The 25,781-nt window shown below is 36.7% G+C and overlaps 2 protein-coding genes across 42 annotated transcripts in view; one reads left to right on the top strand and one right to left on the bottom strand.

Annotated features, from left to right (window-relative positions):
* LOC127789328 (O-fucosyltransferase 1-like) overlaps window positions 1-25,781 on the top strand; it is a 128,683-nt gene that overhangs the window by 42,167 nt on the left and 60,735 nt on the right. For 3 of the 40 annotated variants that reach the window (XM_052318260.1, XM_052318259.1, XM_052318254.1), the window contains exon 1: window positions 19,655-20,154. The exons of 25 other annotated variants lie outside the window; for them this stretch is intronic. In XM_052318260.1, coding sequence (XP_052174220.1) covers window positions 20,131-20,154 — 24 coding nt within the window. In that variant the 5' untranslated portion in view covers window positions 19,655-20,130. Of the gene's footprint in view, window positions 1-19,653; window positions 20,155-23,263; window positions 24,157-25,781 lie in introns of those variants that run through there. 12 more of the 40 variants (XM_052318274.1, XM_052318272.1, XM_052318277.1 and 9 more) reach the window with 10 other exon arrangements.
* The window catches only part of LOC127789339 (aquaporin SIP1-1-like), an 80,433-nt gene continuing 67,109 nt past the window's right edge, over window positions 12,458-25,781 (bottom strand). The window contains exons 1-2 of one of the 2 annotated variants that reach the window (XR_008020529.1): window positions 13,331-13,424; window positions 12,631-12,779 (exon numbers count right to left, since the gene is read on the bottom strand). Coding sequence is in view for 1 of the 2 variants with exons in the window: in XM_052318292.1 (XP_052174252.1) it covers window positions 12,630-12,779 (150 nt within the window). In the remaining variant the exon portion in view is untranslated. Of the gene's footprint in view, window positions 12,780-13,330; window positions 13,425-25,781 lie in introns of those variants that run through there. The other variant, XM_052318292.1, reaches the window with a different exon arrangement.

Raw genomic sequence — 25,781 nt, 5'->3', positions numbered from 1 at the left:
ATGAAGTGCAGTGAAGATGTTGCATTACAGGAGAGATTTGTGGAAAAGGAGAGGACATATGATTTCCTATCCGACCTTAATATGGAGTTTGATGCGGCGGTAAGGGTACAAATCCTCGCAGTAAGGAGGATTTATCTTCTTTAAATGAAGTAATTTCTATAGTTCGTGTAGGAGAAGGAAGAAAGGGAGTTATGTTGGACAGTTCCCCAGTAGAAAGCTCTGCCTTGGTGTCTCTGAAGGTTCCTAATTAGAGTAAAGGACCTAGGGAGGAGAAGGCGGATGTGGACAGGGATTCCTTATGGTGTACCTATTGCAAAAAGCTCTAGCACAACATAGAAAAATGTTAGAAACTCCATGGAAAGCCATCCAAAGGAGGACAACTAAGGGGTGTGTATGGCCAGCAACCACCAATAATCTAAGCAGAAGGGTCTAGAACTGGGATATACCTTGAAGCTTAACAGGGCTGAGATTGAAAAACTAAGAAGTTTTTTGGAGCCTCTCAACAAGAAGGCTGAAAAAGGTACCTGCTCTCTTGCACTCACATGTATTTCTTCCCCTTCTTTTACTCTACATGCTTCAAAAACAATTCATCCTAATTCTTGGATCCTAGACTCTACAGATCACATGACCCTTTTCTCCCATCTTTTCATCACCTATAACCCTTGTTCAAGCTCCAGAAAAATTACAATGGCATATGGTTCCTTAACCATTGTTGTTGGCCAAGGGGATGTTCTTCTTAATGAACATCTCACCCAAAAAAATGTCCTCCATGTTCTTAAATTATTCACCAAACTCATCTCTATCCAAAAACTCATCTTGGATACTAATTGCAGTGTTATTTTTCATTAAACTCTCTCTGAGGTTCAGGAATAAGACACAAAGAGGATGATTGGGCTTGCTAGAGTTAGGGCTGGACTTTTCTATCTTAAGGAACCAGGTGAGCAGGACAAAAAGGAGGAAGTTCCCCTTGTGTCATGCCTGGCTCAGTCCAACAAAGATCAATTATGGCTGCACCATTACCGTCTCGATCACTCCTCTTTTTTTACTCTTAGGGTGATGTTTCCAATTTTATTTAAGGACCTAGATGCTAGAAATTTCCATTGTGTTGTATGTGAATTTGCAAAGCACAAGAGAGTGTCCTTTCCTCCGTCTAATAAAAGAGCAAATCTTCATTTCTCTGTAATTCATAGTGATGTTTGGGCCCTTCAACTGTTCCCAATATTTATGGGGCACGTTGGTTTATTATTTTTGTGGATGATTGTATTAGGGTAGCATGGCTATATCTATTGAAAAATAAATTTGAGGTGGACAATATTTTTTCTACATTCTACAACATGATTAAGAATCAGTTTGGGGTGGAAATAAAAAGACTTAGGTCTGATAATGCCAAGGATTTCTTTAACTAATCCCTATATGTTTTCTTTCAACAGAAAGTTCAACAGAAAGGCATCATTCATGAATCTTCCTACTCTTATACTTCTAAACAGAATGGAGTGGCCGAGTGGAAGAATGGCCACCTCTTAGCTGTTACCAGAGCGTTTCTATTCCACCATAATGTTCCTAAACATTATTGGGGAGAAGCAGCCCTAACAACTACTTTCCTTATCAACAAATTGCCCTCACATACTCTTGAATCTCACAGCCCAATTCAACTTTTAACCAAGCACTTTCCTGATGTTCATGTTACTAGTTGTTGGAAACCTAAGGTGTTTGGGTGTGTATCCTTTGATCATATCACCAGTCTTAACAGAGGTAAACTAGACCTTCGTGCTCTGAAGTGAATCTTCATTGGATACTCCTCTACTCAAAAAGGTTACTGGTGCTATCACCCTCTTTCCAAGAAATTCTTTGTGTCGGCCGATGTAACCTTTGCAAAGAATATCCCTTATCTTGGCCAACCTCATCCTCATGGACATAATCCAATTTTGGCAGATAAGGATCAGTTTCCTACTCTTCTTGATGCTGACCTATCATCCTTCTCTCTCCCATCAGTTATTCCAAAGGATTCATCGAGTACGACACTAGATGAGCCTTCACCAAATACTCCTCGTCCACTGCAGGTTTACTCTAGGAGAAAAGGGTTGGTTTCTTCCCCTCTCAGCATCCAATTCAAGTCCTAATCCTACTACTGCCAGCACTGACAATTCTAACAGCCCGCCTCCAATTCAAGTCCTAATCCTACTACTGCCAGCACTGACAATTCTAACAGCCCGCCTCACAACTCTCCAAGTAATTCATTTGTTGAACTTTTAATACCTAATGATGAGCCTATTGAACCTACTGAACCCATACCTGAAACCAAAACCTCTAAGTGTGATCTTGATTGGCCTATTACACTTAGGAAGGGTACTAGAACCTGCACCAAATATCCCTTACACTTGTTCTTATCCTATTCCAAATTGTTATCCCCACACAAAGCCTTTCTTACTAGCCTTCATACCATTCCTATTCCCAAAATTTTTTCTGAAGCAATAGGGAATGAGAATTGGAAGAATGCCATGGAGGCCGAGATGACAATCCTAGAAAAGAACCAAACATGGGAGCTTGTTCAGTTGCCTAAAGGGAAACACCCAGTGTGATGTAAGTGGGTCTATACTGTTAGAAATATGTATGTTTATGATAAAGAAGAAGAGGTCATTAACGTGATACAAGAGAAAGAGATAGAGATGAAGCCGAGATGATGTGGATAAAGAACAAGAAGAAAGTTCCTAGATATCCGGAAAAATTATAGGAGATAAGATTGTAAAGATATGTTACTTAAATAATAGAGATAATGTAAAGTAGTAGAAGTATCTTAGAATGGGTATATCTTTATAGTGTTTGAAGCTAGGTAGAGTTCTAACTTAAGTAGGAAACCTTTTGTATAAGAGATTGGCCTATGGTTCAATACATGATAACGTGGGATATTTTTTCCTAAGTTCTCTTCAACCAAACTGTTTAGTTAGGTGTTAAATTTTGTTCATATACAGTGAAATATAAGTCTGATGGATCATTAGACAGGTACAAGGCAAGACTAGTAGCTAAGGGGTACACACAGGTGTATGGGCAGATTACCTAGATAACCTTGGCACTGGTTGCAAAGTTGAATACTGTCAAGGTACTTCTATCCTTGGCTGCTAATCTAGGCTGGTCACTGCAACAATATGATGTAAAAAATGCATTTTTGTGTGGGGATCTAGAAGAAGGGGTTTACATGGAATTACCACCAGATTATGGCCCAACAACCCATGAGAAGGTAGTGTGCAAACTAAAAAAAGCCCTATATGGATTAAAATAATCCCCAAGGGCCTGGTTTACCTGGTTTACAAGAGTGATGCTTACTATAGGGTGCAAGCAAAGCCAAAGGGATCATACCCTATTCATCCATCACTCGGTCACAAGAGGAGTGACGGTACTAATAGTGTATGTGGATGACATGATAGTCACCAGAAATGATGAGGAAGGAATTAATAAACTAAGGGAATGTTTAATCAATGAGTTTGAAATTAAAGAATTGGGGAGATTGAAGTATTTTTTGAGCATAGAAGTGGCACATTCAAAGGAGGGAATCTTTATTTCTCAGCAAAAATACATAGTTGACCTCCTAACTAAAACTAGAATGCTGGGTTGTATGGCAATAGACACTCCAATTGAACCAAACCACAAGTTGGGGGAAGTTTCGGAAGATAGTGTGGTTGATAAGGGATCCTATCAAAGGCTAGTTGGGAGGCTGATTTATCTAGCTCATACTCGGCCAGACATTGCCTATGCAGTAGGTGTGGTCAACCAATTCATGCACAACCCAAAAGAGACTCACCTAAGGGCAGTGTATAGGATACTACACTACTTGAAGGGAACACCCGAGAAAGGAATTCTATTTAAGAATGGAGAAATTGTCACTTGAGGCTTACACGGATGCTAATTATGATGTACACGGTCCACTTAAGGCTTAGACGGTCCACTGTGGATAGGAGGTCCACATCAGGTTATTTGCACTTTTCTAAGGGTTAACCTTGTGACGTGGAGACGCAAAAAGCAAATTGTAGTGGCTCAGTCAAGTGCCAAAGCTGAATTCAGATCTATGGCTTTAGAGATGTGTGAGTTACTGTGGCTGAAAATATTGCTGGATGATCTTAGAATCAAGTGGACAGCTCCTATAAGGCTCTATTGTGATAATAAATCAACAATAACCATTGCTCGTAATCTAGTCCAACATGACAGAACAAAGCATGTTGAAGTGGATAGGCATTTCATTAAGGAGAAAAAGGACAGTGGCCTAATTTTTACTCCATATATCTCCTCAAGTGACCAATTGGCAAATATATTAACTAAAGGATCACTTGCATCCATATGTCACAAGTTGATCAGCAAGATTAGAATGTATCACATCTACTCACAATCTTGAGGGGGAGTGTCAACGATGAAGAGGTTGTCTTGCCCTCATTCTCGGGCAAGATCAAATAAGTTTGATTGTTATCTTTGATTAACTTTCTTTCTAAACGAGAGTGTGTATCTTCTAGAAGATAGGTTGCTGTAACTTTCTATATTTTGTTGTATCCTAAGTTGTATAGGTTTCCAAATCTAAATTTGGAAACTTTCCTATTCTGTTTTTTAGAAACTTCCTAAGTTTAGCAGGAAGTCTAGTATATAATTTGATCTATCCCTTCTATTATGGGCAATAAGAGGAAGTGCCACGTGGTGGCGCAGCAACCCCAGGTGCGGGGCATCCGGGGTTGCAGCCACCCGTGAGTGGGGGTTCACTCGGAGGTGGCAGAAGGCCGTACCCCCGAGTGACCTGCACTCGGGGGTTAGGCCATGTGCCCCCCCCCCCCCCCCCCCCCTCGGGCTACACCATGGAGGGGGGGCCATCCCCCCTTTACCGGCCGCACCCTTGAGTGGGGGTCACTCGAGGGTGTCGCGCCTTAGCGCGCACATCCCCCTATGTGCCTTCATGCTCACGCGCGTCCTCCGACGCACCCACATGCTCACGCCCTTGTTCGCCTGTACTCGCCTTCACCCGCACCCATGTCCATGCCCGCGCTCACACATACCCCCGAGTAAAGGTCACCCGAGGTGCCACGATCACGTCCATGCGCCCACATGTCCGCACCCGCCCGCTAACACCTCCAAGAGAATCGGTTAAAACTACCCTCGTGAGACCCCATCAAAGCCTCCTCTGAGGTTTTTGCCAAGGAGATCGGGTCACCCGACACCTAGTAGCCTCTCTCATCACTATAAATAGGGGGTTTCTTCCCCCCATACAGTACGCAAACTCTGACACTCATACTCACTTTGTGCCTTCAAGCATTTCCCTTCTACGAGAGGTTGATTTAAGCATCTGAGGGTTTGGGCGGGGATTCTCACCCGCGCCCTTAACCGATTTTCTTTCCAAGTAGGTTATCCATTACTCAAAGGAGTCATCTATCCCTCGAAAGAGTCATCCATCCCCGGGATGAGTTACCCATCTCTCGGATAAGCTACAAGTGAGTTATCCATTGGCGGTTTTCCACCTATAAATCATTGTTGTAGTCGAGCAACAACACCTTCAAAGGGAAATAAGATTGAAAGCCATTTCACGTCTTTCTTGACAAAAAGAACAGAAAATAGAGAGAGATTTTAGGATAAAAGACTGAATCTCAATGATACAATGAGACTTGTTGAGTTTATGTATCACTCAATAGACTCTAACAAACTAACTGTTACTGACAGCTAGCAGTAACAAACTGAGCAAACACTGCTGTTTGTTGAAACAGAATTAAACTTACTTGCCACATAAGCAACTGAGAATAAACTGCCTACTGCTAATAGTAAAATACATCATCTACTTTCCTGTCCTCTTATACGTGCATGGCATGAAGCAGATCTATCCTTAACAACACCTTTGTTTGATAAGATTGATTTGTTTGATATCGATAAATATTTGTTATTCAATTTACTTCAAATTGATTACTTGCGCACTTGTGTTAATTGACGTGTACTCCTCAAACTTGTTTTATTATTTGATCATTGAATTTGCATGAACTTTTGTGATTTTAGCAATGATTTCCAAATTTGATATTTTAGTTTTCAATATTCGTTGTTGGTTGCTTATCTCTCTCAAGACATGTTTGAACCATTTACATTTTTAAATTAATCGGACATCAGAATTCTAATAACTGAAATTTCTTAATTGTGAAGATATGAATAGGGAATAGCTAAAAGTACCAAAGAATGAACAAGCAGGGGTATATCTAGCCATTGTTGCAGACATAGGTCTCTTAAAGAATCAAGATAACTGAACTGATCAGATAGTCTTCTGTGTATCAGCTGATCAACATATATTCATGAGATTGATGAGAGACTTCTCACCATAAATTGTGATAATAAGGATGTGATTAACATTGCAAACAACCATGATCAGCATGATAAAACAAGATATCGAAATAAACAAACACTTAATCAAGGAAATGTTCAAAGATGCCAGCTATGCATACATTTGGGGAAGTTAGAGCATCAGTTGGATAATATATTTGCTAAGGGTCTCATATGCAAACTCTTTCACTCTATTGTATACAAGATGGGCATGAGAGATATCTACCTGCCATCTTGAAGGAGAGTGTTGATAAGCTATAATCTTGGGGTGATTGATAGACTGACAGCTATAAATTTGTTGTATTCCTTATAATATTGTTAGGATCCTAATGTAATCATTTCTTCTATGAGATCGTAAATAATATAACTAGAGGTATAGGGCTGGAGAAAAATCTTCCAACCACAACCCTTTCTCAAAATTATTTTTCTCTCCTACAATCCTTTTTCTGTTTATTTTCTCTTCTTTTCAACTAGTTCCAATGTGATTCTCTAATGCCATATGGCTGTTTTTGTTTTCTGTTAAATTAGGAAAATTATGGGTCTGTTCAGTTGCAGAAAACATTTTCCAATTTTTCAACTTCAATTTTACAATTAAACATGCCTTGACATTTGTAGAAAAAGATACTTCTACTTCATTGAAAAACATTGTACACGAGCCGTCCTCATATAGAGAATAGGAAAGGCTCAAAAAGGAAACCAAACTATGCACTTTTAGAAACCAAAGACTAATCAACATTCTATCTGCAAACATTACCAAAAAGAACATATATACAATTTTTAAGAAAGCTAAATAATTTGGAAAGCTAGAGATTAAGAAAGTTTCCTAAGTTTTTAATCTATCAAGGCGGTGGGTGCCTTGACTTGCTGCTGCTGCCAACACTAGAACCCATATGGAAATCCACGAAGACACTGCCATGCACACTCGATCCCATGATGCTCAACAACATTTTATGTTCAAAAAGCAATACCATTCATTTTCAGAACGTTTTTTTTTTATATTTTCCAATTCATATTTCATAGTATAAAGTTGAAAAATTAGAAAATGTTTTCTACAACTGAACAGGCCTTAACCTTCTTTGCAGACATGTTTCACAACCCAAAGAATGAGACTCAAGCTAGTAGGACATTATTTTGGTTGATTCAATGGCTATTATACTTTTTCCTCATGCAGGTAAAAGGAAGCCTGAGCCTGATTTTTACCTGGAAGTTCTGAGGCATCTTCATGTTGAGCCAGCAAGCTGCATCTTCATTGATGATAGGTTAATTCTTTTCTTCATATGCATATGTATGATACATCATAGTTATCGAAGAAAATGCATTATGATGAGTAGGATTCAAAATGGGTTTGACTCAGTGTTATTAAAGGCCCAAGGCGCACTAAGGCGCAAAGGGTCTTGGAGCCTGAGATGCAAGGCGAGGCGCCCGCCTGGCAGGTGCAAGGCGCATGCTGACTAAGAAGAAAGAAAAATATACTTCTTAATTGAATAATAAGTCATAAAATAGATCCTAATCACATATCAACATTTATGTTATCAAAAAATTCAAGAATTCAACATATATTAAATAAATCACAACATAAACATACTTCATGACATACCTATAAATTTCAAAAAATTAAATCCCACCATATTTTAACAAATCAGAAAAAGGAATCGACATTTAAACACCACAAATAAAGAACAAAATTAGTATTTGACATATATAATTAAAAGACAATAAAATAGTTCTAAAAATGTCATTAAACTAAAGCAAAACCCACCAAAAAATGTTAGTTTTAAGACTTTAAGTCAACAGTCAACTTAAAAGAAAAAGTTAATGATCAATATTGTATTTTATTATTTTCTTTCTCTTTAAGTTTTAACAGAAAAATGTTTAAAAAATATAACATGCTGAAAAATCAGCTGCGCCTGATGGATGTGCGCCTGAAGGGCCTAGGCGCGCCTAGCTGGATCTCGCCTCGCCTGGGCATGGCAAGGCAAGATGGCTGCGCCTTGAGGGGCCTTGCGCCTAGGCGTGCGCCTTTAACAACACTAGTTTGAGTCGCTATTTGAAACTTACCTTCTCAAAATCTTAATGCACTTAGTTATGATACTGACCATTGTTTTGGGAAGGGATTAAAGAAAAAAAAAAAAAAAAGAGAGAGAAAGAAGGAAAAAAAAACATTAGACTGGAGCTTTGTACTGAAGCAGGTCTGCACACATTCAATTGTTTGTTATTAGGTTCAGCAACAGTCTGTCTATACATTTTCTTTTGGACAATGATAATCCTGCTGAGATGAGCAGCCGAATTTGGCTGCCCCCCATGTGAAAAGTCACTAATATCCTTGCTTGATTTTCATGTTTGCTTTGATTGTGAAAACCAAAGCAAGGGTATTATTGACCTTTTCACACTGTTGGAAGCCAAATTTGGCTTCTCATCTCAGCAGCAGTATCATTATTCTTTTCCTTTTTCTGAAATCTCTTCAATTCTTATTTATCTCTTAGAAATGAGGAGTCTTAGAAGATTGTGTTGAGTTCTTTTTACCTTGTAGCTTTCCTTATAGGGTTCTCTGTTTGGAATCTGTGCTTTTATATGCACACATGCCTAGCAGGCACAAATTCTTAACGTGCCAAGGGCTTTTGGGTTCTAATTATTTGGGGAAATTTTAATTTGCTCTCCATACACTGATTAACATTAGTCTGACAAACTGCACACTTATCATAGTTTCGGAGGAGACAAAAGGATGAAGCATTGCGTACCTTCTTATTAGATACACACACACGGGGCGGGGGGGGGGGGGGGGGGGGGGGGGGGGAGAGAGAGAGAGAGAGAGCAAAAGCTTTCACTCTGGAGCGTTGTTAGATTCTCCTTCACAATGACCAATCTTTTCAGCTCTTGTCCGTATCATCAGCATGAATCAGAGAAAGTGCAATAGCTTTTGCACAGAAATCCCACCTAGGTTCTTTCATTTCTTGGCCTCAGTTTCTTCACAGACAGCCTACTTTTAGCCTTTCTTCCTTCTTGTCAATAGCCTATTCATGGGCCAGTTCCCACCAAAAAAAAGGACATAAAGATAGAAAAATGTAAGATAGCAAGATGACCTTCGTGAGGGGCCACCAGAAATTCCTCACCATTGACCAAAAAATCATGTAATTTCATAGGAGGAAGGTGAGTTATTTTCAGCCATGAAACAAGGCAGGGGTGGCACTGAGATTTGGAATGTTGTCTGCAAGGTCATAAGGCTTGTTTATGTGCCAGAGAAGAGTGCCAGGTGGTTGGAGGATGTTGCTTCTGCCATTTCTGTTATGAGTCCTAGGTGATCCTCTAGCACTGTTATTGTAGGTTGTTCGTATCTAGTGGCAGTTGCCTAATTGATGTGGCCAGAGAACCATTTGCATTGTTTGTGAGTTTGGGGAGGCTCTGCTACTCCAGTGCTATCCCCACATCGTTTAAAGTTGGGGGAGGAGATTTTCTTTTAATTTCCAATTTTTGGTGGAGAAGGGTTGCTTGGTCAATGCAGTGGCCAGAGGAAGAAACCAGCAGGAGAGAGCAGTATTTATTGGATTGAGATGAATGGCCTTCATTCTCAGGTAGAACTTGAATCACTTCCGGTTGTGGGAGATAAAAGGGTAGTTGGGGGCGGGCAGTGATCACCACAGAGGCATGTGGTGATTTGGGTCAGCTGAAGCCCCCTCCTAAGGAAAAAGGGTTGGAAGCAGAAGTGATACAAGCCACAGGCAAAGTGACACGTGGGTTGGGATAGACTGATAGGTTATTGGGCCAGCGTGTTGGGAAGATTTGATTTGGAAGGAACCATTCAGGGGGTGGGTTTAAAAAGTTGGCCATTTTGGTGGGCCATTCGTTAGAGGCTTGAGAGCAAAAAGTTGTGCTTTAAAAAATCACGTTGGCCTAGTGCACAACAGACCAGAGCCTCCTTTTCTTGGCAACATTAATGGGGCTGGGTGTCTTCTAGAGAAGGGGCCTTGTTTAGGAGAGACCAAAAATTATACTCTGGCTTCTGCTATTATAGTATCAACTGAGACATCCTCAGCAGATTTGGGAGATTGCTACTGCCTATTGGATCACTTATGGGTTCAATGCTCACTGGAGCAGATAAATAAAGGTATTGAGGCTGCATGGAACTCTTTCTCAACTGCAGATGAGCTTTGCCAAGGTATAGGTTTGGGCAGTGGGTTGCCAGGGGGAATGAAGTGCTTGGGGGAGGGTAATTTCTTCTGACCTCTACTCAATCACCTTTGGTCCCTTTGCTTTTAGGGCAGAGGCAGAATGGCATGGCAAGTGGTGCTGAAACTCTTACAGCTGAGTTTCGTATTCTTCTGTTGGGTGCAGATTTGGCTAGTATCTCCGATCCTCTAGATTTTTCAAGGGAAGGTTCTGATGCAGCAGAATCTTTCCTTTGTTTGTGTAAAATCACTCCTGAAATGTAAGTGTGCATGAAAACTTTGTTCCAGCAGCCAATGCACGAGAAATGTGTAAAACTAATATCCAACTTGATTATATGCAACACCAAAAACAGTAGGATTTGAAGTTCACTTCACCCACTTTTTTCTTTGCATTACTGATTGTGAACTTGTCAAGCTCTGACTAGGTCACTCCTAGTTAGGAGGCCACTCACTATAACCCAGTTAAAATTCTTTATTAACAGGTGGAATGGTTTTATTAAGTATGACTCTTTCTAGCTAGTCTTGAATCATAAGATGCATTTGCATCTCGCTCCACTATATCACACCTCCAGCAATAAGTTAAGATGGATTTGAATGGAGGCTCTACTAAATTTCAACACATTAACTGATATCCAACATGAAAGTGGGTAGAATGACCTATTTCGTAATTGCCACCTGTTGTTAGTTTCCATTAAAATGAAAAGTTATTTGAGGATCTTCTGAGGCACATCATTTGGATGCCTAAACATTTCATACCTATCTGTGTGCCCGTACGAAACTAGGGGACAAGGGAAGATGAAGGATTGGATGCAATGCATGGCATGGCCTGTAGTTGCATTGATTGCTTAGTGATATTATCTATTCATTTTATGAGCAGGATGAAGAATGTTGAGGCTGCTGTGAATGCCGGCATCATTGGTTTACATTTCAAGGATGCCAATTTGCTGCGTCAGGATCTCTCTCTCCTTGGTGTTGAGATTTCCCCCGATAAAACCAACTTAAATCAAGATTCAGCCAACCATGAACAAGAATAACTTGCCTTAGTTTTGTAACCTCTTCCTGTATTCCTTTCTTGCATACGTTGTGTTACATATTTGGATGATACCATAAATCAGTTCAATTTCGAAAGAGATCTTACTTTGGACTTGCCTTGCTAATGGTAATTTTTTTTTTTTTTGGTTGTGTTGTGGGCATGTTAACGTAGAAATAAATCTAAATCTGCTTTAAATGGAGACATGCAAATCTTTTTGTCAAATAAAATGATCACAGGAATAAGCCAATAATATTTGAGATATAATATCTTACAAAGTCTCTTCCAAGATACTGTTAAAATATTGTGCCCATAGTAGTGCTTCATTGATGTACTGTAACAACAAGAAGTAATCATCTATCGTTCCCATTTATCAACTTTGCTTGCTCCTACTTTCCTCGTGGGAGTAAATGTAAAGCAACCAGCCACAAAACTTAAACGCTTGCAAATAATACAAGTCCATAATGTGAGCATTCTGCATTATTTTTAAAAATAAAGGCTTGGCTTTGATATGTTAACTACTTGGTTGGCGGAGAAATAGTTATACATCATAACATATAAAGTTTATATGCGAATATTTTATTTGTATGGTAGTATTATTATATTTCTAGAATTAGGCAGTGAAGTCAGTCAATGTAACTGTTGCACTTGCACACTGCTGTCCCCAGTAGATATCAAATCCCCCCATCGGATTTAAAACATTGATAAGAGCAACCATCTCCGAATCCAGACTACTGCCACTTGCTCTTTTGCTTTTATTTTGCGGTCATTTGACAGGTAGAGCAATGGTTTGTGATTTTATGTGAGAGTTGGCATGCAACACGCGTACAGGCAGACGCACCTGCTTATAAACCTCCCTATAAAGAATCATATCATACCCCCATAATGTTTGGCAAATAAAGAAGGCTATAATGAAGCAAGCGACAGAGAGACAGAAGGAAGACGCCTGTGCCCCAATTTTAAAGGGAAAAAATAATAACAATAAAGTTCAATATGAAGCAGATGGTTATCCATGCACAAGAACTTAACAGATGCACACAAATCCATGCCAAGATGAGATGAGAAGAGATGACCCGGTAACAGTAAGGCTTATTTTTGTCGTCTTCTCAGGCATTCTTCTGCTTTACTACTGGGGGAGGAAAGACGAGACGGAAAACCCAGGCCGCCAATATTGCTCCAATAAAGGGGCATATCCAGTAAACATAAAACTGTTCCCATGTGTTATGCCAATTGCCCACGTACGCCCAGCCATAGGCCTGCAGGCACAATTAAAGACAGGTAATACTGCATCTAATTGAATAATAAACTGCCCCATAGCTGAGAAGAGAATGGTATGTTCCAACAGAAATTTTGTCTTCTATTCAGGCAAGCTCAACCTTATGAATACAAAAAGTCTATCGTAGTAGCTGGCATCATCGCTAAATAAATAGGGACCACAACAACATATCAAGGTTTTGTCCAACTATGTGAGAATGGTCGCATGACTTCTAACTAGTACCATACCTTAAACAGGAAATAGACTAATAATTTAGGTGATAAAATGATGGAACTTATGATTGCGAGAAAAAGAAAGGGCCAGGGGAAATGGCTACCTCTACCCAGTATAAAAGATCCAAGGAAACAGTGGAAACCAAACAAAATAAATTCCACACAATAGAATATGATAAGTTGGAATAACAAAAATGAATATTCAACATGTCATGCCATCATACGAATCAAAACTGACAGTTGAAGAAAGATGCAGGCAATTCAGCTGATGCAATGAATATCATACAACTAATTAAAAAGAAAAAAATATACTACTTACATTGGCAGGATTCATGGAAGGTCCAGTATAACTGGGTCCAGCAACAATCACTGCTACAGTTGACATAGCAAGCAACACTGCCCACAGAATCTTTCGAATGATCTATAAAAAAAGTTGAAGACGATGGAAATGATGAGACCATTGCTACAGCTTTAGTTAAACACTATGCTCAGCATATGAATCACGGCTCTTTTTCACGACATCGTGGATCCATATTGAACCATCGTGTCATCAATCGCAATAAAGGTGAAGGTCGTGAGAAGTTTTATCGTAATTATTTTGCAGATTCCCCAACATATTCAGCACAATTATTTTGCAGAAGGTTTCTTTTGCATCGATCATTATTTCTACAAATTTAAGCAGCAATTGAAACACTTGATCAATACTTTGTTCAAAGATTTGATGCCTTAGGAGTTCCTGGATTATCATCATTCCAAAAAATGACAGTTACATGAAAGATACTTGCATATGGATCACTTGCAGATGTTGTGCATGAATATGTTATGATTGGCGAAAGTATAGCAATAGAAAGTTTGATGAGGTTTGCGAAAGCAGTAGCTGAAATATTTGGAAAGTAATAATTGAGATGCCCAAATACTACTAATATTGCAAGGTTGATGAGCGTGGTTTTCTAGGTATGTTGGGTAGCATTGATTGTATGCATTCAAAGTAGAAAACTTACCCAACTGCATGGCATAGAATGTATACAGGTCATGCCCGTGAACCAACAATTATTTTAGAAGCAATAGTTTCCTATGATATGTAGATATGACGTGCCTTTTTTGAATTACCGGGATCATTAAATGACATTAATGTGCGAGATAGATTTTATGTATTCTCTGAATTGGCAGAAGGTCGCGATCATGAAGTTTCGTATACTATCGATGGATATGAATATACCATGGGATATTATTTTGCCGATGATATATATCCCTGGTGTCGCACTTTTGTTAAAACTATTTCATCTTCTCAAGGGAATATGAAGAAATTTTTTGCTGCATAACAAGAGTCTGTTAGAAAGGATGTCGAACAAGCATTTAGAGTCCTACAATCATGATTTACAATAGTATGTGGACCATGACATATGTGAGATATTGAAACACTCAAATATATAATGACATCTTGTATCATATTATATAATATGATAGTTGAAGATGAACGTAATGCAATTCATAAAAAAATGGATTTCAACTATGATACAGTTATTGCATAATATGATACATCTTTTATCCTAAACTTTGTTTCCATTTTGCTCATCTTGATTTCATTTCTTTCACTATGAATTGTGAACAGTACCGTATATGTAAACAGTGCATATACGTGAATAGCGTCTAATATCCTGAAAAAAGTGAATAATAATTTAACTTATTTTCTAATACGAAAAAATTACTTTTTAGTGACAACTATAAAGCATATGATAAGTAGATATCAATACTCAAATCAAGCTTTAATACCACTTGTTGACAAATAAACACCGAATTAGAGTAAGGTCACAACTAACAATTTGAGAAAAATAATAAGAATGAAGAAAATTGGATACAGATTTTACGTGAAAAACCCTCGAACAAATCAAAGTAAAAACTATAGGTAAAGACAAAATAATTCACTATAAAAAATAATGAGAGTTACAACTCTCTCTAAATTACAAAAAAATAAAATAAAAATAATAATCTCTTTTTTTAAAAAAAAAAACACTCTTTAATCTTTTCACTTCTCTTTTTCTTCTTTCTAAATGAAATATTAAATAATTTGAGATGCTCAATAAATAAGTAAGTTGAGAAGGCCAATTTATGGATCTCCCTTGCGAGTTAAAAACACATCTAACAGGAAGGGACGTCTCCAATTTTGGCTATTGCCTAATTCTTTTTCTTTTTCAATTGACAGACCGTCTTTCTCTTTATTCAATTACAAGATGCAACTGTCTACATTTTCAAATCAATTCTATGCCCTATATAATATTATAGTCATAACTTTTGATATTTTAATAAAGAACAAGCTTGAGGTAATAGTTGCAGGATAAGAAGAAGAATTGAGAAGATGGTGAAGAACGAGCCTTTGTAATTTTGAAGAGCAAGGTATCTACTTGACGTTGCTATCAAATTTTTGTAATTATAGAATCACTAATCTGAAAATTGCTTTTACAAAAAAATCTAACCTTCTATTTTTACTTCACAGTAAAAAAAAAAGCAGCTATTATATAAAAACGATTTTTTATGATCAAATACCATTAAAAATATATAAAAGCACTTTCAATTGGTTAAAAGTGCTTTTAAGCTATCAAATAGCATGACTGGCACTAAGAGCCATGGGCAAAATCAAGATAAAAAAGAAATATCAACTTTAAATAATTAATTTAACCTTCATTTTTGGATATTTTTTTATTTTACATAACAAGTCCTAAAATTTTCTCAAGAATATTCTGATCCAGGCATGTTCAATACTTAACCAATTTTTGGACACATATATCCGCAGTGTACTAACAAGTAACAGTGTGCCCAACAAAAAAATAATAAAAAAATCACACACTTTGGACAACATGTTTGACTATGTCCATTCAGGGTCACATGTGTTATGTCCACATAATATCCATCCTGCACCTATGTGCCAGCCTTAGTGACGTGTCCGTGATTTCTAGATTGTCATCTCATCTATGGCATATTTTTGTCAATAATACAAAATTCAAAATTGATGCACTTTAGACTTGGAAGATTTTTTTTAAAAGAATTGTGCATCATTTTTATCGATTTTCCCACCTTTTGATCTGGGAAATGGCTAGACTTTTTATATATAGATAAAAGTAAGTAGAACAAAATAATCAAATCCTTTTGTAGCAGTCTAAGTCTTTAGAATTATGCAGTTTGAATAAATTTTATTTAAAGGTGCATACTAGAGTATGAGCTGTTGGTTCTGTTATGTGCCAAGGGATGGGAAGGACATTTTTAATATGTCTCAAGAAGCCTATTAGTTGAATTTGCCTTTGTTATAGGGCTCTACAATTCTGCTTGGTAGCTAATTAATATGGGACTTCGAAAAAGGAAATATCCATATGAGAACACACCAACAAAGTTTCAACAAAAGAGACCCTGTTTGTTAATGAATCAGAACACTTGCATGCACATCATGAAAATAGCCTTTTTGGTAAAGCAAGGGCAAGGTTGTACAAAATGACCTCCTACCCTCGCAAAGCAGTAAGCCTTGTTAATCCGAATGCCACTTTTAGTAATTTTCATAGTGCCACCGTTAGGCTAGTGAAGTTATTAAAAATGAGATAGAAATAACAACAATAAAAACAATAATCAGTAAATAATTCACGTGTACCTCAATCTTTATATATATAAAAGTAAGATAGTCTACAAATAATTTCCCCCCCCCCCCCAAAACTTGCATTAATAATAATTAAATTATTATTACTAAAAGTAACAATAATTAATAATTACTATAAAATTAATAATAAATTTTCTAATACATCAGTTTTTCAATGCTAATCATGAATTTTTCAATATATTATTATGTGAATATTAAATATTGAGTTAATATCATTATATATATATATATAAGAAATATAGTCATTATGAAAAAGTCAATAACTTTTTCCTCCAAACTATTTTTTGTCTCTAAAATTTGCATTAAATTTGTATGCATTTTTCAATATTATTAATTAATCAAAAATAAATATTTTCTATCATCTTTTCATCAATTAATCCATCAATCAATCAAAATTAAATATTATTTCTGATGAATATAAATAGACAACTTAAACTATTAATTAAATTATAGAAAATCACCTATTTATATAAAATCTTATCTTTATATCTTAATCTTAATCCTTAGGAAATCTTTATCTTTATATATATAAAAGAAGGATAATTATTAGGGAAAAGTCAAAAATAATCAAAAATCAATATTTTTTGTCAGATCTTTTTATCAATTAATTTGTCAATCAATCAAAAACAAATATTATTTATGAGGAATATAAATAGACACTTAAACTATTAATTAAGTCACATAAAATTATCCATTTATATAAAATCTTATTTTTATACAATATATATATTAAAGTATAATAATTTGTAAATTTTTTGCCATTCAAAAATCTGCCAAGCTATTTTTTTACTTTTAAAATTTGTATTAAATTTGCATGAGTTTTTTGATAAATATTAATAAACAATTTGAATTGTTAATTAAGTCATAGAAAATTATCCATTTGTATAAAATCTTATCTTTATATATTTATCTTATATATATATATAATATATTAAAATAAGATAATCAGTCAAAGTATTTTGTCAAGTGTCAATCAATGGTAAAAAAAAATTCTCCAAAACTTGTATTAAATCAAAGATAGTGATTAATTAAGTATTAATTTTATTTTAATAATTATATTATAGTCTTAAAAATGTGATATTTTAATAAATTCATAAAAAAATATTTAAGCTTGTCAAATGTTTAGAATTTTCAATATATCTATATAATAAGACAGAAGTGTTTTTGAATCTATATAATAAGACAGAAGTGTTTTTGAAAATATGTTGATAGATGTCAAATGAAAAGCTGAGATCAATTTTAGATAAAAAATCAATGGGTGAGAATATATGCCCACGCAAACCAAACACCCCCCCCCCCCCCCACTCCCCTGTCGATTTTAGATAAAAAAATCAATGTTTGGACTTTTCAAGTGAACTTTATGCCTATAAAATTGAAGTCAGTTAGGAAATTTAATTCAATTATTCTGCTTTGATTGTTAAAATACATCTATTTTAAACATTTAGTTAACCTTTCTCTTTTTCTTAGATATTTATATTTTTATTTTTTTTCTCTTGATTATTACCCATTAAGTATTTTCTATACATGACAATTATTTATTATTAGATTTGGTAGCAACTGATTTGAAAATAACATTTCATTGCCATTGAAATTTGTGTTAACTTTTAATATTACCAATTTTTTTTGTTTCTTGGTATTTTTAGATTGAAGTATAGCAGTTATGGACAATATCAGTATTTTTGGTCAAGTAAGTTTTTTTTTTTTCTTCATATAAATTTAAGTACCTCTTTTATAATATAAAGCCTTTTTTTTTTTATAAAGTTATCATATCTAATTTTTTTCTAATAAAATATTTTTTTTCTTATACTTTATAGGTGGATGGAGACTTACACTGAACTGTAATATTAATTCCGTTTACTAATTTTCTTATTTATGTGTATAAAGTTTGATTTATCACTTTAAAGTGTTTTTTTCCTTATACTCTATTCGCATTCGTGAGTTAAACCTAAAAGTTACTTAAACATTGAATATGCATTTTTTTGATTATTTTAAAAATAATTTCTTAATATATTATACTTATTTTTTATAGATGAAGACAAAGCAATATCAAAGGCCATCCCTTCTGGCAAAGGAAAGAAAAATACATATCATGTGGTATGGTTTCTCAACAATTTTTAAAACTTTCTTTTTCAAAGATTATATAAATTTCTTTTTTTATATAGATTATATGGATTTCTTTTCGAGATTATATAGATTGCATAGTATCGTATACTTTTTTTTATGTAAATTTTTTAAAAGTTTTTTTTTTAAATATTTATTTAATTCTTTTTATTGAATGAGAAATGTTTTCTTGAAGCATTTATACAACATGTTAATACATTTGTACATAATACGAACTTTTGAAGGAAAGAAGAAAAGGACAAAAATAAAATTTAATATAACAGAAAGAATATTAGCGTGTAAAAAATATTACACGCTAATATTCACATTTTGTGTACCCAATTATCTAATAGTTACGTTCAATATCTTTTCAACGTAATGCATAGTGAGTTTGTAGTTCTATGCGCTTCATGTGTTTTTAAATTTCATCAATGTATGCATTGGTTTTTATATGACTGACAACTTAATCAAGTGAAAAGGAAAAGTCAGTTAAACGGAAAAAAAAAATCCATGACATAAGCGAAGCAAGAGAGGGGATAATCTTCACATTTTATTTGCAACAGTAGTAGTAGTATTTGATATTTATTTTTTTTTATATTTATTTGGCAACAATAGCACTAATTGGTATGTATTATAGAACACTTTTTTAATTTAATTTTTATTATCCAACGTTAATAAGTATATAATAATTTTAATTTTTATTCAGTATTTAATCTTAATATTATTTATTTTTATATTATTTATACCGTGTCTTTAGGCACGGACATTTTCTAGTATATAATAAAGCTCAATAATTTTTTAAAATGTCTACAGCTGATATTAATTTTGAACATTTCAATGGACGAGATTACTTTGTATTCTCGTCTAACATTGTCTCTCTCTCTCTCCCTCTCTTTTTCTCTCTCTCAAACCCACACCTCACCCACTTCCCCATGCCAGCACTTTGTAATCCTCTCCCCCTCTCCCTCACTCACTGCCCCTCTCTCTCTTTTCCCCTTCTCCTTCCCCACATGAAAGCATCAGCTCGTTCTGTCTCTCTCTCTCTCCGGTTTCCCTTGTGCGGGCCGACCACCACTTGCTAATATCTGTCGCCACCATCTCCGATCCTCTCTCTATTCTCTTTCAAGCCGGCCACACAGACCCACCCATCGCGAACCAGTAGCCATCACAGACCCGCCCACCCACCCACGTCGTCGTCGGCCCCCCCTGTCGCCCCACCAACCGTTGTCGCCCCTCTCTTCGCCGTTTGCTGCACCCCTTCTCGGCCCAACCCCACCGTCATCGCCGCCCCCATCCGCCGCAGCCCCCTCTCGAGACCACCGAGGAGAAGCTATTCATCGGTGGGATTTCATGGGAGACTGCCGTTCTCTGCACCTATGCGAGCGAGTTGCAGATCCTCGGTGAGATTTAATTTAACCTCAATTTCTCCTTTGGATGGGTTCCTTTTTTTATTTTACTTTTTGGGTTTCCACTTCTTGAGTGCTGCTTTTACTGTAATTATTTGTGTTCTCTTCATCTTCATTTATGGGTTTTTGCTAAGGTCTAGATATACTTATATGTAGATACTTTTGTACTTGTGCTAATGGCTACTCGCATGAGCAAGTGCATAAACATACTCCTTTTGAGTGGGTACATGAAATCATATTGCTCAGATCTGGTTGATGTGCTTTAGACACCAATTCAATGTATGCTTTATATAGATGGTCAGATCTATCTGGGGACATCAACCAATGCATGCTTTATATTGAGCTTTATATTGGGCTAATCCAATGCATGAATTATGAAAAGGGGACATCAGATCTAACAGGTTTTTTCATCTCTTTTGGGGATAAAAATTCCTTCAGATAATATTGAAACAGTTTCTTCTGATCATATACAGATTATATTATTTTAACCATTTTCGTAGACTGTATGCAACTTATAATGACTTATGAAGATTTTTATAAGTTTTATGCATAATCCATCAATAATTCATTGAGGTGATTCTTCAAAAACAAAATTATTAATCTCCTTATCTTTTAAACATCATTCTCCATTGTTGTTTTGGTTTTGATTACAGACGGGAATTGTTGTTTTGGTTTGAGAATTGTTGTTTTTGGTTTTTTCAACCTTTTCATTTGACCATAAGCACCAATCCAATGAAACAGTTCCCAAACTCCAAGACTTTACTCCACCATCAAAACTGCCTTTAAACCTTTTTGATGAAACCAGCTTGGACCTAAAAGCTAAAAATGGTTAAAATATAGATGTTCATCTCTATATTCTAATTGAGTAAAACAAAAGGAGTAATAATATGGTTAAAATTTATGATCAATTATTCTAATTGAGTAAAATAAAAGGAGTAATAATATTCTAATTGAGTAAAAAATTGTTAATTTGTTCCTATCTTTTAAAACACTCTTTTGACGTTGATATAGAACCAACGATAGAGTACTTGGGTGATTCATAGGTACAACCTTTCAAATTTCATGGTTTATTGATGGATTTTCCAGTTATTTGGAAGGCTGCAATTTCTCAGTGGCCAAATTTCCTGTTTGTATGAATTGGCTTTGTGTGTATATATTGTTCTTTCTTATGTTAATGTACATTTTAAACCTTTTTGTGGTGATGTTACGATTTTGAATATCTTTTAAAACATTCTTTTGACGTTGATATAGAACCAACGATAGAGTAGTTTGGTGGGTCATAGGTATAACCTTTTAAATTTCATGGTTTACTGATGGATTTTCCAGTTATTTGGAAGGCTGCAATTTCTTAGTGGCCAAACTTCCTGTTCATATGAATTGGCTTTGTGTGTATATGATTGTTCTTTCTTATGTTAATGTACATTTTAAACCTTTTGTGGTGATGTTACTTTTGTATGGAATAATTCATTGGTTCAGTTCTTTGTTTGTGATTAGTTTACTCATTCTTTAAGGTAAATGGGGGATTTAAGTTGTTTTTGTATCAGGATAATTCTTATTCTGTATGCACATGCACAAACAAGACATTTTCAAAAACTTTCAAAATTATTAATGTCTTCATATTAAACAAACCAGTGTCTCTATATCAAATTTGCACATTTCTTAACATATAGTACAGCAGCAAAGAGCTCACAAGGGCCCATGCATATGGGTTGCATATGAACTAATGATTTATAGCCCATCACAAATGATTTGCCTCTATCTCCCCACCTTCCTTCTCTATCTCTCTCTCCCTATCTCAGCTTTTGTTTATATACACGTATATGTATATATTATTTGCATATGTAATTGTTATATACATGTGTTTTGACAGATTGCATACATGTATATGTGTTTTTTTTTTATATTTGATTTGTTTGGAATTGTAGAATACAGGTTGATATGTATTACTTGATATTTAATTTTTAATTTAATTGTTCAGATTATAGAATGCTTATTGATGTGTTTTTTTATATAGATTTAGTATTTTTTTTTTCTTTTATTATAAAAAGTTAACAAATGTTCAATAATTTTAATTTATGTTTTTTGATCAGTGTTTACAATTTTTTTTACTTGCTTTTATATTTTAATTATGTTTGTTTCTTATTTGAGTTTTGTAAAACGTTTAATACAAGTAAAATTATTACAAGTTCTTCACAAATTTTAACATAATATGTATAAATTATAATTGTATTTTAATTTTAATTTTAACATAATATGTATAAAGGCACGGGTATACGCTAGTTAAGTAAAAAAGAAATAGAAGATCTTTAAGCAGGCTCGGACCTACACTGAAGCCCAAGAGTTGATTGTCTCAAGCTCCAAAATTCTATTATTTTAGGGGGCCCATAAATTTGAAAACTCTTATTCCTCTCTCGTTCTGCCTAGCCCATAGGGGCGAATCTAGCCCAAGCCCACCCAATTTTGGTTCAACGCCCAATCCATTTTGCAAACCCTACTCTGCCTCTGCCCTTCTGCAAGCCCTTCTCCCTCTCGATCGCTCCTCCTTGATTGCTTGCCCTGGCTCTCGCTCTCGCTCACTTCATATCAGAAGTCACCCGCAAGAAGTAGCATTGCCATCACCGCCATGGCGTTGTGAAGCTTTTTGTGTTCAGGGATTGCCCTAAACCATCCGCCGCCTCTTGGAAGGAACCATACGGATTCATTTTGTCCCAACACATCGTCTGGCTGCTTCTCCGACGGTCGTGTTTTCATTGATTACATTGGTAATAAAAAAAATAGCTATATCAATCGATTCTTCCTCTAATTACATAATTTCCTTTTTTTTTGTTCTTGATTTAATTGCATTCTTTCGTTTTCTGTTCATTATTTTTAGTCTGGATTTTTGATGAATTAGCTTCAAATTTGCAATTCAAGTGATGATTAAAATAAATATTTTCCTTGTATTCGAGCTTTAACTATTTCATTCATGTTTATTTATTTTGGAGTTATTTTGCAAGTTTATTTCTTGGCATACGATATAATTTATAAATTTTTTGATTTTATTCTTTGATATAGTAGAAATATTTATTTATTTTTTAATAATTTATTATAAAAAAAATTAAATGTACATTAAAATTGGGGCAGGGCCGGACCTTTCGTCAGGCCATGAGACGTTTGCCTCAGGCCCATGAATACTTGATTATTTGGGGCCATAAAATTGGAACCCCTCCCCCACCCCCCGGGGGGCCACTGTCCAGCCGTCCACCCACTCCCCCTCTGCAAACCTGGCTCGCCCCTGCCCTTCTCCCCCTCTCGCTTTCGCTCGCTGCCCAGCCTCTCTCTCGCTCCGTCACCCTCGCCCTCGCTTTCGCCTTTCGCTGCTCGCCTGCTCCGTCGCTCGCTGCTCGTCTGCTCCGTCGACCGTCGCTCGCTGCCTCTCTCTCGCTCCATCGCTCGGTCCGTCGGTCGCTCGCCCTCGCCGACTCGCCTCGCCCTCGTGGCTGGTGGGCGGTGGTTCGCTCTCCGTCGCTCGCTGCCTCTCTCTCGCTCCGTCACCCTCGCCCTCGCTTTCGCCTTTCGCTGCTCGCCTGCTCCGTCGCTCGCTGCTCGTCTGCTCCGTCGACCGTCGCTCGCTGCCTCTCTCTCGCTCCATCGCTCGGTCCGTCGGTCGCTCGCCCTCGCCGGCTCGCCTCGCCCTCGTGGCTGGTGGGCGGTGGTTCGCTCTCCGTCGCTCGCTGCCTCTCTCTCGCTCCGTCGCAGTTTCGCACCCTCGCCGGCTCGCCCTCCGTCGCTCGCCTCGCCGGCTCGCCCTCGTGGCCGGTGGCTCGCTGCTCTTGCGTCTTGCCTCTTGCTCCGTCTCTCGCTGTCGCTGGTCGATCGCTGCCTCTCGATTGCCGATTGGCTCATCACTCATCAGATTCAGTCTTTCAGATCTGCTTCAGATCTGCTTCTCAGAGGCTCTGACTCCAGTCTCCAGATCTGCTTCAACTTTCTTTCTATCTGACTTCTTAATTAGTGGTTCGTTGCTCCTTCATTTCGTTTTGTTTATGATGCATTCGGAGATTTGGCTTGCTTGCCTATGTCTATTTTATTGTTGTTTGCTGAATCTGGTAAAAGCAAATTTAATTTTATTGATGTTGCTCTATTTTGTTTATGATACATGACATGATGACAACTGCGGAACAGAATTAACTTATGAACCCCACTCGAAAAATCTAAATATCATTAATCTCATAGCGTAGAACTCTAGTAAAATGGATGTTCAATTTCGATAAAGAAGGAGAATGAAGTTTGCTTACAAGGTCATAAGCTTGACGTGCCGACAGAACCTTCTCTGTGCAGAGGCTTAGAGCATTGTCCTAGTTTGCTTCAATATCCTTTTTCATCTTCTCGAACACAGCCTCGTCTTCTTCACTATTGCCTTTCTTTGAGCCCTGAGAAACCAGTCCCAAGCAGAACTTGGTCTGCTGTCTCGTCTGGTTTACCATAGCTTTGAACAAAAATTTTAAATAGCATTACAAAACCCAGAAACAAAAATCTAAATCTGAAAATACAGAAAAATGAAAGAAAAACAGATGCATATTTGAACTAATATTTATACAGGCACAGATACATGTAGAGAGGGTGGATTATAGGATTAAGAAGCGAGGAGGGCAACGTAAGTACCTTGGGAACGAGCTCCCTAATGGTATTGAGAAGCCTCTGGAGCTCCCTGATGTTAGGACTAATTACAATAATTACCCTTGAACTTAGGGGTGTCAAGTGTAATTTAATTTAGCCCTATTTTATTCCTTGACGAAGATAAATGTAAACAACCTTGCTCCTCTCTCTCTCTCTCTCATCTTTGCCTTGCCTTCATTCCCGCCTGCATCAACACCACTCCAATTGTTGACTCGCCACGGCCATTGGCCGTCGCCCCTCACTGTGAGTCCTTGAGTGGGTTGCTCCACTGCACTTTGAACTCTACAATCTGCTCCTCTGTCTGTCTTCTCATTGTCGCAAACGCTTCCATCTTGACATCTTCTTGACTTTTGCTGTCTGCTGGTATTAATCTCTCTCCCCCCCCCTTCTCTCTCTACACACACGCACATGTGCATATGCTTCATGCTTGACTTATTATACGTCTGATTTCTTCTCGGATTGGTTTATATATGGAAGTGATGAATGATTTTGAACGAGGTGATTTATCTTTCAGCAAAAACTGAGAATGTTTGGTTGATCTCACTTGTCTAGGACTAATTTGTTCAATTTTGGCCCCCTCATGGTGCACTGAAACAATTGGAATGTGTAGCTCAGAAGTATGACTTCCTATATTATATGTTTCTTGTTTTTCCTTGTGTTTATTTGCTAGATTTTTATTTTTGTTAAGTAGACTATTTTTTCAGTTCTTTTTTTAGCTATTGATATTTTGTAATATGCATTTTTTGGTTTAAAATTCTTATAAAAACAAGGGGAAAAAGCCATAGGATAGACCAAGTAGTCCGGTCCTCATTGGGATAAGTCCAGTCTTCGGTCCAGAAATTTTCCAAAAATTGGTCCTGGTTCGGTCTAAGGCCCAGTCTGGTCCAAACCAAATGAACACCCCTAAATGCAATGCCATTGGTACATATTGTTTTACTAACCGTTCTGAAATCTTCCCTTGC

Source organism: Diospyros lotus, chromosome 13, assembly GCF_014633365.1.
Source record: "Diospyros lotus cultivar Yz01 chromosome 13, ASM1463336v1, whole genome shotgun sequence".
Taxonomy (NCBI): Eukaryota; Viridiplantae; Streptophyta; class Magnoliopsida; order Ericales; family Ebenaceae; genus Diospyros; species Diospyros lotus.
This window is presented reverse-complemented; position numbering and strand designations above follow the sequence as displayed.